Source organism: Bombus pyrosoma, linkage group LG6 (assembly GCF_014825855.1).
Source record: "Bombus pyrosoma isolate SC7728 linkage group LG6, ASM1482585v1, whole genome shotgun sequence".
Taxonomy (NCBI): domain Eukaryota; kingdom Metazoa; phylum Arthropoda; class Insecta; order Hymenoptera; family Apidae; genus Bombus; species Bombus pyrosoma.
Window position 1 is genome coordinate 9,750,000 of NC_057775.1, and position 14,519 is coordinate 9,764,518.

At 44.7% G+C, this 14,519-nt stretch overlaps 1 protein-coding gene across 1 annotated transcript in view; it reads right to left on the reverse strand.

Annotated features, from left to right (window-relative positions):
* The window catches only part of LOC122568208 (zinc finger protein basonuclin-2-like), a 263,015-nt gene extending 251,314 nt beyond the window's left edge, over nucleotides 1–11,701 (reverse strand). Inside the window, exon 1 of the mRNA XM_043727673.1 lies at nucleotides 9,709–11,701. Coding sequence (XP_043583608.1) covers nucleotides 9,709–10,386 — 678 coding nt within the window. The 5' untranslated portion in view covers nucleotides 10,387–11,701. The remainder of the gene's footprint in view (nucleotides 1–9,708) is intronic.
* Nucleotides 11,702–14,519: the final 2,818 nt, after the last annotated feature.

Consider the following 14,519-nt stretch of genomic DNA (forward strand, 5'->3'; position numbering starts at 1 on the left):
GTAAAGCGTGGTAGGCTAAGCCGGTAAGCGGCCGTTCCGTGTCTTTGTAACATAATCGGCGTCGGTGTGCAACGTTACCCGCATTACAATAACGTTCAATGTGCGCTTACAACGCCGCCGCTATCTAAGTGGCCTCGTAAAGAATCAATGTAACGTGCATTGTCCATGGTGCTCGAACGCGAAGCACCCTTTTCGAGGCGGACACCGTTTTGCGGAAGAAGATAAGCCTCCATTAACTTCTTTACGGACAAATTTATCAAACCCGTGGAAAGACTATTTCATTCTTTTAACATATTTAAGTACAGTGTGGTTTTATCAGTTAGTTATATCGTAAAGGACTAACTTCGTTCTCTTCTAAAATCCAACTTAACCCCATTTACGTTTCTTAAACAAGCAATCAAATCGATTACGAAAGTAATATTCTCCCGGAGTTACCGTAAAATCGTGAAGTTTTTGTCTAAATTCAAAATTATTCGAGCGTCCGTGATTTCACGGCGCAAAATTTTCTACGAAAAGAAATCGTCTCGTCGATATTCAAGCCGATGTTACAAGAACGTTCCTCGAAAGGACACGTTCCATCCAGCCTCCTACGTTATTAACTGTAAATAGAATTACGTATATATTTACGATAAGTATGCATAAGTCGGCAAAGAGAAAGGAAGTCGATGGGCAAAACTCGAGAACGTTTTTCAACCACGAAACCGTTCGCTCGAACCAACGTTTTTATTTCCATTGAATGACAGTGATCAATAAGACGTAGGTTTTTGCCCATATCCTATGAGGGTTCTGTGTCTTCCTGTTGGTACTTAATCTGGTATCTCCGAAGCGAGCAGATAAGTGCCTAATGTAAGTGTTGGCTCGTTAACCTTTAACTTTTTGGGTCGGTGAATGTACTTTCCAAAAATAGAAATTTACAGTTTACAAGGTAGCGTAACGTTCGATACGGATAGTGTGATACGTTACAACGCGGAAGTAGATTTAATATGAATTTATTATTTGTTAGAATATGAATTCCTTGCAAAAGAAAGAAGGAAAATATCATAGTTCACTATCGAAACGCAACCTGTCACCCATAGACAAGTACTCGTCCCTCGAGAGCAGCATTTACACGCGGTTAAAGCATCGAGACACGTGTTCGCGTGATCCCGTATGACGTCGTGGTGTTCATCAATGCCGGGCACGATAGACAGGCACGATAGAATTCTCCGTGTTATGTGAAAATATTCGTGCGTGTCGATCGATCCTGAAGGAATGCGCGGGTCCTCACGGAATTTCCGCGAGGTCTCACTTCGTTGTCGATCCGTCCGGCCACTGGCTCATTGGGCAGACGTTTCACATGTAGAGGAAGAAGAAACGAAGAAAAAATGGCGTAATTGAGAAAAATACATATGGGAAAATGCACGGTGATCTCGCGTACGAGCGTATCGACGTATGTTTGTTCGATCCACGAGCTCGGAACAAAAACTTAATTACTATTTGCCACAGATAGTAAATTAATGATAATTGCCGTGAATAATGACCGGCAGAAGGATATTCCGAGGATTTTGAAATTTAATTCGACGATATTGAGATGTAATTATGCGCCGTGTGTTTCCTTCCGTGGGGATTAAGTTCAAGGCGGCCGATACGCCAACGAATCGGAGAAAACGATCCATCCGGTCGCATCGGCTCAAGACAATTTTCAACCTAACGACGTGTCGCATTTGCATGAAACTGAATTATCCTTTTCCTTTTTTTCTTGCAATTACGCGCAGTCATCCGTGATGTACCTACTTCATCGCAGTAGATCTGATCGCTGCGTCTCGCGCATTACCATTACAAATTTCTCGCGTAAACGGAACAAAGCAAATCCGAGCTTCCTTCGAAACCGTCGAAAAGACCGAAACGCAAAAATCAGTCACGACGTTCGTACAAACTTCGACAAATAGCGACTGGCAATAAGAGGAAGAGAGATCGCCTCTGTCTATGCAGTTCTAAGAACCATAGGGAGACATTTGGTTGGCAATCTCGGTTCGAAAAGAAGACCGGAAAAGCCATTAGACGACAGGCGTCCGAAGAATAGAACGAACGAAAAGTGGAGGCGAATTGTACTTACGTGGCGACAGGAAGAAAGAGAATCGTCACGCCATGCCACGCCATGCCACACGAAAAAGGAAAGCATAACAAAGAATAAATAATTAGCGTGCGGCTTCGGGGTTGCGGTTTCTCCGCGCACGCGCCCTATCGCGCGCCTGTCCACAACCAACGTCTCGTCCTTTAATAACGACGTGGGGGTTGTTGTCTACCTACCCACTTTTTCGGCTACCACGCGCTGAATTGCCGCTTGAGCCGTGTAACGGATGATTTCCATTCGAGAGACGGACCGTATTCCTCAAGAACTGCACCATTTTTTCATTAACTCCACTTAACGTGCCGGTTGTTTGCAGAAAGGGTGGCGATAGTCTTCGAGGATGGGAGTAATGCCGATCTCCTGTATCGTTTCGCCGAATAAATTCCTACCCACGACCGAGGAGGAGTTACTTTCTTTCTCGTAGGATGCAATTTTAGATAGGATTAATGCGGAGCTTGGTTTTTATTGCAGTACTAATGTTGCACGATAGCGTCGTTATCTTGCGGCGGATGTTTACGACAGATGTGCTTGTTTCTCGACAAAAATTCGTGTAATTAGGAGAACGGTACACTTTATTACTTTCACTGAAGGTGGAATACGTGCAAGTACGTAACCATCCCCCTTCACCTAGCTCGATATATCTTGCCTCGCGGTTACATTTCGATTATCCGAAGCGAATCTTCCGGATACATGTGGGACCGTTTGTGCGATGAAATTGTCTACGTCGGTTCGTTTGGTCTTTTCCGATCCGATCTTCTTACTTTTAATAGACTGATACTTTCAGTTCAACCGGTTTCTCAATTTCTTATAAACGTAAATATTTGTTCGCCATTCAATTCCATTAATACGTGATACGCAACATGCTAAACAGCTTGTAGTATGCGTAAGATGTTCAAATCACGTATAATCTACGTTCTCTTATTAAGAGCAAAATTATCTTCCTAAAACGACGTTTAAGACCAGCGAAAGAGTTAATTATCGGACACCTCTGAGAATCGAAAGAAAGGTGAGAGTCAATGTGTCGAAAGAAATTCATCGTGAATCCGTAAGATGCGAAGAAGATTACCTCATTAAGAAAATGACATAATAGAGGCAGAAAGTGATACGATTAAGGCGTAGCAACGTTCACGCAAAACGAAATTACGGCGATTACACGGATGCAATCAGGCGAATCAGTCGCGTGGTTTTTTCCCGAGGCGGAAATGCGTTGTCGGCCGATCCGGTATTTGCCAGAAGCCAAAGAGGAAAATGAAAAAACGGGGCCGTAAAGCGGCACGGAAAATAAACGTCGGCCATTAATTATTCATGCGCTACAAAGTGACACGTAGAGCCACGCGATTGCGCGCCGTATCGAAGGGGGATGCCGTGCGAACGAGCGTAAACTGGCAGCTCCGCACCGTATCATCGGGATGTCGGGTTTCGCGGTAATAACGCTGTGCACGCTTTTTGTCGCGAGCCGCTTGTCGTTAACTCGACGATCCTCAATGGAAACACACGTAAGCGCTACTAAATACCTTCATCAAGATACGACCTGATTTTGTAGCAATGTTTACATTAACGTCACGAAATTACACACGAGATTCGCAATCAAGAAAGTAGATCGATGTTACGATATTTCATGAATCGAACGATCTTTAGCAATTAATCATTTTGATCTTTATGGACCATTGGTTGAAGATCTTTCCAGGAATACATTATTTCTACCGTTTGATATTTAGCTCGTTAAATAGCGCGTCTGTACTTTTGACCCAGAAAATACGAACTGGAAGAAAAACCATAAATAAACTCCGCTACTATTCAAGTTCTTGCCACGAGTTACGGTTAGAGCAATGTTCCAACAGCAACGTTTTACATTGGAAAACAGAAAGTCACGCGGTGTGTCGTTTTTCGTCGTCTCATCCGCGTACGTCCGCTTCCACGGACGTTCGCGAGGCTCGCCGCGCGCACTTAAATCGCTTTACGATCCAGAAAAGCCGGAGCGGTTCGCAATTCCGGATTCTTCGGACGATCGTCACGGCAGAAAAGTTGCAGCGTGCTCCCCGCCGAGTGGCAGCGAACAAACGTTGTCTAGCATGCTTGTTAACGATGAAAAGCGTGCAGCAGCCTCCGCCGGAGGCCGGCACAATGGAACCCTGAGCCGCAGAGCGCCGCGACATCGTTTTTTATGTCAGAATCACGGCCCGGCTGTGAATCGACCGGTACAAAGCACAAAATTACCGTGGACGTAGTTCGTTACTATGTCGCGGTTACGTTGATTTCGAGAGGAATAACTACCTAATCGTCGAATGAAATGGTTCAACTACTCGGTAGCACAATAGTAGGCAGGTAAAGTTTGGCTATAAAGTGAATCATCAGATACCGTTTCTCATTCACTTGCAAGTGAAACGAAATAGGTAAATAATAGAGAATGCGCTATAATCAGGAATAATATTACCTGCTATACCTCTAACGTTTTGCTCGATACATTTTTAATCGACGTCAGACTCCTCGTTAGCGCTCTTATCTAACTGATCGACGAATCGATATAAACGTAAGAAGAGCGTTACAGTACGTTCGTTTGGTTTTACTTTTCAAAACGTTATTCGCCATTGTGAACGTGATTCCTACGTCGTTATACGAATATATTAGTCTATAAATCTCTGGCATTGACTGTGTCCTAGTCAACTGCTCGTGTGTTTAAAACTCCCAGCGCATAACGAACGACAATATCAAAGTTGTATAATATCCTCAGACTAAAGAATCAGATCTTCCCTATCCATCTTGGAGAATAACGTCTACCTAACCTCTATCATCATCTATCATGCGCAACATATTAGATGCTTGTCTAACTGTATCCAAACATCGTTGTCCAGTTCTTCGTTCTTCCTCGATGCATCAACTCGTTCACACAAACCCGTTACTTACTTGCGTCTAGTTTAACGCATTCCAGCTCAACTTCGAGACACCCCATACCAACGACTATTACGACACCCCAAACTACGACGTGATTTTGAAACGTGATTCCAATATTTTGGGGCACCATGTAAAACGTGTCTACTGAATTTAGTAGAGACATATACCGTATCCCCAGGATTATAGAGTCTCTTCGTTAACCACGAACGATCCCTTTATTTCTTTTTGCCCTGGATCGTGAGCATAAAAAAAAAACTTTCTCCTCGTCGACTCAATTAAAGCTTGGCGAAAGCGCGTTGCACGAGCTTGTTTTCGCGTGGATACGAGACGAGGCGAATCGCGCATCACGCAGCGCCATGTGCTGCGGCCAATTGGACAGGGTCCAGGTAGAAAAACGCGTTCCGTTTGGGCCCACGGCTTGTAAATCGCATCTGGCGAGCGGAATCGGTCCGGGACCCGGCCCATCCGCGCCAACCTACGTAATTCTTTCCTCGTTCCGATCTATTCACGATGTTATTTGGAAATTGACGCGGTTTCGCGTTAAATATCGCGCAGCTGATATGAACCATAGTTACAAAACGCTTCCTCTAATTTATCGCCGATTGAAGTATATCAGTCGTAATTGCGAAACGTCCGATGAATATTCATCACCGCGTTATTTACACGATGCAAACTACACGAGTTACGTACAAGTTACGAGTCGCGGCCCGAGAATAGATGATTTTATTCGACGTATCAACCAGCGAGTTCGATTTGTACGCGCCGCACGATGTTTTGCAGTTAGTGGCATACCTAATTAGACGTAGGTATATATAATATGATTATTAAAATCGAACAAGAGGGTAGACTCGCGAGGAGAAAAGGCGAACTGTCGTTGGCCCCGTAAAACGAGTTCCAGTTGTACTTCCGTAATCCTCCTTATTGACGGCACAATAGTTGAGATTGAATGTTACACAGGTTCCTTGGCCGTAACGAAATTATTAAGTGGGCGTCCCATGCCCCGTAACGGGATCGATAGGGAACAACGGTAATGCCTGGTGACTCGTGATCGATTCCAATTGACTATATAACTCATCTCCGGCAGCCTTTAACCTTTTCGGTACGCGCCGACTGACAAGTTGTTGCACCGGCTGCGCGTTTCAATGTCCGCGTAAATGTATGCACGGATAAAGTACATCTCTCCGAGGAAGCGTGCTGCTTCCATCTCTCGTTACTTTTGGATCTGCTGGAATTCCGATTATCTCACGACTTTCCGAATAAACTGTTGATAGCTCGTGTGCGCTATACCTATACGTATTTCGCGTTTAACGAACCGTTGTATCGATATTAGGTTGTAGCCCAGATTTAATACAGAAGAAAGATATTTCGTTATCCGAAGTCGAGTGCTTATATTCTAGCTATATCTTTCTTATCCTCCAGGTCTATATAATTCCATCCTCATGTGCTTTAACCAACCATTTTAACCATCGAAAACATATTTTAATTTCTGAAATATCGAATATAAAACGAGTGCTTAGTAGTTGAAACGAATGCGTGAAAAAATATTTTTTACTTCTTCCCAAGTGTACGTTTTATCTCGTTTATGGTGACTCGCAACGCGATAACTGCGTCTTGCTTAATAATTCGATGAATACAATATTATGTCTCGCGGAAGCAAAAATAATCGTTATATAGTGTTGTACGCGCGACGTGGTCGGTGCGCAAGTTTCCGAACAAACTAATTGTGTTTGCTAATTAGTCGCACATTTCCAGCCAACTTTCCGTAAAATATATAAACAAGCTGGATGTGTGTACCAGCATCGCGTATAAAATCTAAAAATTAGGTGAAGGATTTATGTTTCTCTCATTTTTCTTCATTACCTTATATGTATATTTTACTCTTCCCTCTAACCACTGCTTTATACTCTCTCTACGCATTTACTATTATATAAGCAGTCTGTTTGTAAAATGAAATTAGCTCCACGCTTAGTTATTAGTTATTAGTCTAGGCGCGTTGGTTCTACCACATTCTGCGTTTTACTTTATACTGTACTTTCCAACCGAAACGTAAGAATAAGAAACGTGCTAGGACAAAAGTCCCGCAATCTCCTGGATCGTTGCACTCGCAGAAACAGATTCCATTTCGATCTCGATCGATTCGGTGGAGTACGGCCGCAGGTGCAGGATTTCCCGGTACGAAATTTATAGACCGACCCGCGGTAGTCCGCGAGCGAGCTAACCCGAGGAAAGCCGTAGGGATCGGCTTCGATTCAATGCCCTTATTCGCCGCGGGTATACGTTACGCCGCGTTATCTCGATACAGGTGCGTGCGTCCCGGCGCGGAAGATGAACGATCGTTAGAGAGAGGAAACGGTATGCAGATGAGAGAACCTTGGTTGCATCCAGGCTGGACAAATTCGGCGCGGAAGTGGCCGACAGAACAGCTAGAGTCGCGCCTCGGCCCGATTTGGCGTGATTTCACCGTCATCGGGCGCCTAAACGGACAACAACTCGTAGTTCATTCTCGTTTTCTGGAGCCGTTGGCTGTAATTTCTCTTCGCGTCGAGAAATACGCTGGTCTGGTCGCGTGATAAACCCGCAGACCAATTAAAATCGATAAAAATGGAAAGCTGGGATAGCGCAGAGTTAAGTTAGTGCAAATTGAGTAACTCGATTTTTTCCACGAGAATACGACGATGCGAATATCGTAGGAACTCGTTACCATCAATGAGCCGTGATAGACATGGTAGATAAAATTTTCACGAGCAGGTAAAGCAAAGCAACAAACAAACGGAACACGAACACGTACGTATAGATCGTAGATACGTCGAAGCGGACGTTGCGCGATCAAGCGATTCGGTTATCCTTTGACCCAAAGAAACGTCCGATCGCGAGTATCGCGACCCACTTCCAGTCACGTTCCCTCCACGGATTATGCGCGTTTCGTAGGTCTCAATTAGGCGGAGGAAAAAGGGCACGCCGAGCTAATTCATGCGGGGTAAGCGCGCGGGCAATTTGAATTAATCGAAGCGTGCGGTAGCCGTGCCGCTGTTGGCGTAATTTGTAAAGTAACCACGCTGTTCGTACGCATTATATAACCATAGAATATGTAATGCGCTGGCTGGCGGATCGCGGCCAGACCAGAAGTCGCCGGCAAAACGCGTCCGCCACACGCGCATCTATTTTAATCCACCGATATTATAATAATCGTTGTGCAAACCGTTCCGCGTCGGCCGTTTCTCGCTCGTGATCGGCGCGGTCGCCGCTGAATGGGCTTCGCCGCGTCCCGGTTCGCGTTCGGCCAGAGAATCCACCCCTCGAGGGGCCAAACCGACACGCCGCGTGTAATCACTGTAATTTCGACCATGGATCGGCGTAATTTTTGACCGAACGATCGCCAACTTTCATTCGATTTCATTAAAACCAGCGGGGACCCGGGGCACTCTTCGCAGGTCGTGCGACGATAACGCGTCGTGACCGGTAACGATTCCTCCTTGGACCCGAGTTACACGCCACTTTCTCTCGTATTTCTCGTCGACGATCGCGTATAAAAATCACAGGCAAATTCAGTATGTTATCGAGCAACTCCGCGTCAAACCCCAGCTTTTTCATTCGATTTTGGAATTAAATAACATACGTTTCAAGCACCTAGCTTTGTAAAATTAAACGCGGATACATCGGGCATCTTTAGCGAATTAGTATCGAAGAAAATTTCACGAACGTTTTCTGTGTACGTTGAGGTTAGAATTATTACAAATTATTATAAAAGATTATTACAAATTACGTTCACGAGGGTAATCGTTGCAGCGAGTTATATTATTCACACGTTGGTTGCAAGGATATTATTACGCCGTATTATTACATCGCATCGTTTTCGCAAAAAGTCAGAAATCACTCGTATAATCTGGTTGGATAGTTGTGTTAAAATTGGGTGGTACGAAAATTGGATGTGTGCCAACGGACCACAGGCCTACCACCTCGAGTCCATGTAAAATGTCAGTGAAATATCCGCGGATTCGATTAAACGCGTTTCTCTTGCGTAATGCAATTCGCTTTTGTTTACAGTGCGTCGGAGCGCCGAACAGAAGAAAGTGGCGTTCAATGGAATATTAATGTCGAATATAATTAAAAATCTTCCACAAGTAAAATTACGGTTGCTTCCGCGTCTCAGACAAAAGGTATTCTTCGGTTGCGTGTCGATATTTAACGAGTTACACTTCGGACTGCAGCGAACCAAGTGATCGCGGTTCGCGTAGACGAGGATCGAGACACGAGCAACTGCGTTTTTGGATAATGCGATAGCAACCACTGTAGGTAGATGATCATATTATTAAAAAATTGTTACAGCGTTTCCTTTATACGTCTCTCGTTCTGTCTCTACCGCTGTATCCACCAAAAATTCTGTGCGATTTAAACAAAATTGTATATCTCAATAAATCTTACCAGTCGAGTTAAAAGAGACGGATTAGAACGTTTAGTTCGTTACAGAAAAATAACGATCGCATTGAATCCTATTTGGTTCTGGAAAATCTGTCGTTACGATTAAACTATTGATTACTGGAGCGCGGAAAAACATTAACACTGACTAAATCTCTCTGTCGAAGCTAAAACGTAAGTACCAACAACGTTTCATTCTTTGTAATAGAATTGCATATAACGCATTGGCGATCCTATAAAGCAGATCAATTGCAAGTAATCGAAAGCAAAGAAGAAAAAAGGAAACTCACTGGCATCGACGGCGGCATTCCACGGAGCGCAGCGCCGCTCCACTTGCGCTTCCTATTTTGATACTGCGCAACCCTATAGCCACTGTTATTATGATGACTAGCGTATACCGCGGTACGCTGCTGCATCGAAGGCCGAAACGCGGCATAAGGCATTGCTGAATATCCTTTCCCGTGATAATCACCGATCTCGTATCTATGAGAATCATGATGCAGATAAACACTGTCACCGGTGGCCACACTGGACACGGGCACTCTGTAACGTTCCTGTTCGTGCTCATGCTCGTCGATCTTCCCAATCGGTCGATCCGAAGATGGTCTAGGGCCGTGAAACGACGGAGGCAGCATCGCTGACGGTCCATAAAAATGTGGGAATCCATAAGAATTCGGGAGTGCAGTTGTAACAGGCCGCGGATAAATTTGATGTGGTGGCTGACATTGGTTGACGATCTCGGAATTACCATCGAGCTTCGTTGGAGGAACGATCGGTTTTCTGTCGTAATGGTAGTCATGTTGGACTGTATGGTACTCGTCTTGAGGTTCTCGTTTAAGGTCGAATACCTCCGTGGATTCCGGCGCCTCGACTTTAATTCGAATACGACCGTCGGCGTCGCTCAAGTTGGAGTTTTTCGGTGAATTCCTCGGGGCCGAGTCCCCGTCACCCACGCTACCCTGCTGCATCCTCTGGACGTTCACGGCGACGCGGTGACCCGCGTCAAACCGCGAATTCGACCGCGTCGAATCTCGGTCGAACCATCGGCAAACTGACCACGGACGTGTTATGGCGATCACTGATTCGTACGAGCATCATTCGAAACTAGGAAACCAGGTATGTTGAATATCGTGGTCGAATAACGTGGATTACGGATAATGAAAAGGTTGATCGTCGAAAGTGTCGTGACCGCGAGCTACGATCGAATTTGAATCAAATATTATCATAATCCTTGATGATCGTCCTTGGTGTCACGCGGTTGGACAGGAGAGAGTCGTGAGTGAGGCGAATATGTCAGCTTTCGGGCACTGCCGATGTTGTAGCGACTCCCACTTTCCGTGTCACGAAATATCATATATTTGTATAAGTGTACCTGCTGCTTAGTTTGGAGTATCGTTAAAACTGCTTCCGATGCGTCATTGGTAAGATTCTAAACGTGACAGGCGTAGAGAAACGAGATGGCGTCGTTCGAACGCATGTGTTCTTACAAGAGCATTTGGATCGTAGAGCGTGCGCTTTCATATCCAGTGTGAAAAAATTGGTCGATGGAACAGATCGAAATAAAGAAGCGAAGACTGGACGAACGAACAGAAGCGTTCGACGGCACGCTGTCGGTTGGTAGAAGCAGCGCTCGTATAGCTGGCTCGGTGCTTTTCGGTCGAGTGGAGGGGGTGAAGGAGGGGAGGACAAGGGCGGCGTGACAGTTTCCGTGTCACGTGTCCCCGACCTTAGGCCCCGCCTACGACTCCGATTTTCCTTTGGTCGGATCGTTACCTGGCCCTATCGGGGACCCTTTCCTTCTCGTCATTCGTCGACTGTCGCTCGTACGAGTCGCATCGAATCGCAAGGGTCCTGCTAAGCTTCGGTGGACAGGAAGGAGATAGGCTTTCCTCCGGAGGGTTGTCACTTGCAGCTAGTTCTCGGCGCGAGCGAACGAACGGAGAGTGTCAACGATACAGACACGCTTCGGAGCTTCTCTTCTTTCTCTCTTTTTCCCTCTCCAATAGTGAGAGGCGATGAAACGTCGTGGAGCGTGAAGCACCGTGTATATACGTACGCGCGAGGAACGGACGACTCGCGTTTTCACCGTGTTCCGCGAACTTTTTACGGTACACTGCCTCGAGAATCCAGCGGCAACCGACGTGCTCGCTCTCGTTCAGTCACAGACAGCGAGAGGGGGTCGAACCGTCCGGGGATCGAACCTAGCTCTCTTCACGCGACACGCGGTGTTAGCTCTCGCGATCGACTCTATCTCGCGATCAGGGTCACTAATTACGGGGAGAAGAACACCATATCGGTCAAGAACGCAACGAGCATACGTAAGGATGCCGGATTGCCTCGGTCGAGCTGATCGCGTACGAGTTTCGTTCCACGCAGCGTGAAACTTGGCGGAGGTGCGCGGCCACCACCAGCCAGCGGGAACGCACGAGCCTGCCCGAATACGCCCGAGCTCCGATATATCTCTACCTACGGAGTTGGCCGGCTACCTCCCGCCTTCTACAGACCTATACGGCTAGATCCACTTTGTGGGTTCACCTTTTGTTGAATCTACCAGCGCACTTCTATTCACGGCTTACTACTTCTTCTCGCCATGTGTCTACGCGTTCTTCCGCCGTGTTTTCGCCCATTTACCATCTCCCGATAAACCGTGCTTCTTTAAACCAATCCTACTCCAACCTGTCTATCTTACCAAACCTCGTCTTTTTTCGCCTCCTTTTGTTACCGATACTCTAATTTCTTTGAGACGTCGGTACTCTAACATTTCGACTAGTTTTTACGTTACTGTTCCACGCGTTTTAGGTTATGTTGGCCATTAGAAAAGCTGGACATAGTAAATGTCAATGGGGCAATTGACTATCACTATCTTCGTTCCTTTCTTCCATTCTTATTCCTGCCTATTGCCTCTTCATTGGTTATGCACAAAATACACCGTGTAATCGTACGATAAAGAAGGCGAATAACGCATAAATAATTTTCATGGGACACGAAGCGGGGAAACTGAACTATGCTTCGCGATATTATGTCTTACGTAGCGCTACGTACCAAAGAGTTGCAATTAATCGATCTACGTCGATAAAAAAGAGTACACAATTATCTGTGCCCAACTTCGAAGCTAATGTACGTATACTATCTAAATTCGGAATGCATATATATAGATATGTACATGTACAGAGATTACGGTTGGATTACAAATGTGATACAAGATTAGCGGGATAAAGAGTGTCGTTCTTGTAATATGATCGTTCTTACTGTATTTTTACTCATTTACGGGTCAGTATTATTTTTCATTCATCTCGTTAAGTAACTTTCTAGTAAACTAGATATAGATTTCTATGTTAACCGAGTCGCGTTATACGCGGTACAGGTTAAGCAAGGACATAAACAGCATTATTACTAATTTCGATATCGATGACAGATTGGTATTTGAATCATGCTAAATCGTACGTAACAAATAAATTCAATAAGCTGCTTTATTTGAAGAGTTTGTCCGCGCGTAATTACTCGCTGAGTGGCGCTAACTTAACGGAAAGAAATATCGAGCATGAGAGGTTAACTCCCATTCCATTAAAGCATCATTAATATATGGCATAGCGTAATATATAGCATTAATATTAGCAAGCATAATATAAAGGCAAGCAAGAAGGGAACAGCCATTTGCTCGAAATAAACGAGAGACAGGCAACTTTAAAGCTTGTACTAATAAATGTCGCTTATTCGAACGCCTAAACTAATTTAACGCAATTTATTTACCCTTCGTACCTGTCTCGTTCCATTGTCTGCAACATATAATGAAATTGTTAACAAAGTTAGTGAATATGTATATAAAACAACGCATAGAACCAATGCGTTAAAAATGATGTTGCGGTGAACGTTCGACGTGAGTAGTCGATAAGGAAAGCACCTACAATTGTGGCACGTAAAAGAGAGAAATTTATCATTTCCGATTCTGCGTTACCCTCGGCGTCTGTTTCGATGAGAACGGCCATTCGCGATTCTGTGCGCGCCGTTACACGATATATCAGATTACGTATCCGTTGCGTCATGTAAATTGATACTTGTATATGGCTGAACACCACGAGCGAACATTTATTTGAGTGATAAATTATCGTAATGTCGAACAGTCACGCTTTCAATTCCAATTTCGCTAACTAGATCAACGGCCATCCCTCGACAGCCTAGTGGATGGGAGCTTAACCTACGTTAAGTAGCCGCTAAGACTTGCGCGCATGTTACGCAACGGACTAAAGAAAGCTCGATGAGATTCAACTACCTATCCCTTTCATTACGCCGTTTATGCCTATCTATTTAAAAAGTACCTACGCGATTCAATTAGTACCAAGGAATCGTTATACAATTAACAAAGCTGTGGCATTCTGGAACCGGAATATTTACTTATTTCATTTCATTTGCTAATTAATCTATGTAATAATTATTTAATAGTTATTATTTCAAGTTGTTCCATCGTTTTTATCGTAGGTTCAATATTTCCCGTGTATTCCTCGAGTACAACAGTATTGGCGAGTGACGTAAGTACTTTACGCGCGTTTACCTGTGCTCCGGTTTCGAGACAATAGAGACAGGACCTTCGGTTCCCTTTTCTCGACATCGATCGCCCAGCGTTTGGCATGCGTATACGTATGTACTTTCACAGCGGGATGACTGGTGAGAGAATTCAATTTCCATCGTGGTTATCGCAGTCGCATCTTCCGTTCATCTCGGTCGTCCGTCCGTTTCTTTTTTTCTCCGGCATATATCGAATCTCGTAAGCTGAATAGAAGACGCGATGGATCTACCGTTTCAATCAAGTTACGTTAAAGAAACTTAATCTCTTACGCTGCGCTTTATATATATATTTCCGTGTGGTAGAATAAAATTTTATTTTCCTTATATTAGATAGGAATCTTTTAAGCTAGTTTATCGTTATTAATGGCTAATTTACTTTCGATAACTTTGTCACGACTTTATTCCGTATCCCTGTCGCTCAGAGTCTTATCTCTCGCAACTGCGACGCAAAAGGGAAAAATCCATCGCCGATGCAACCGAAACACGTCAGCGCAACCGATACTAGTTGACAGTGACATATCGGGACCGAAAAATGTCC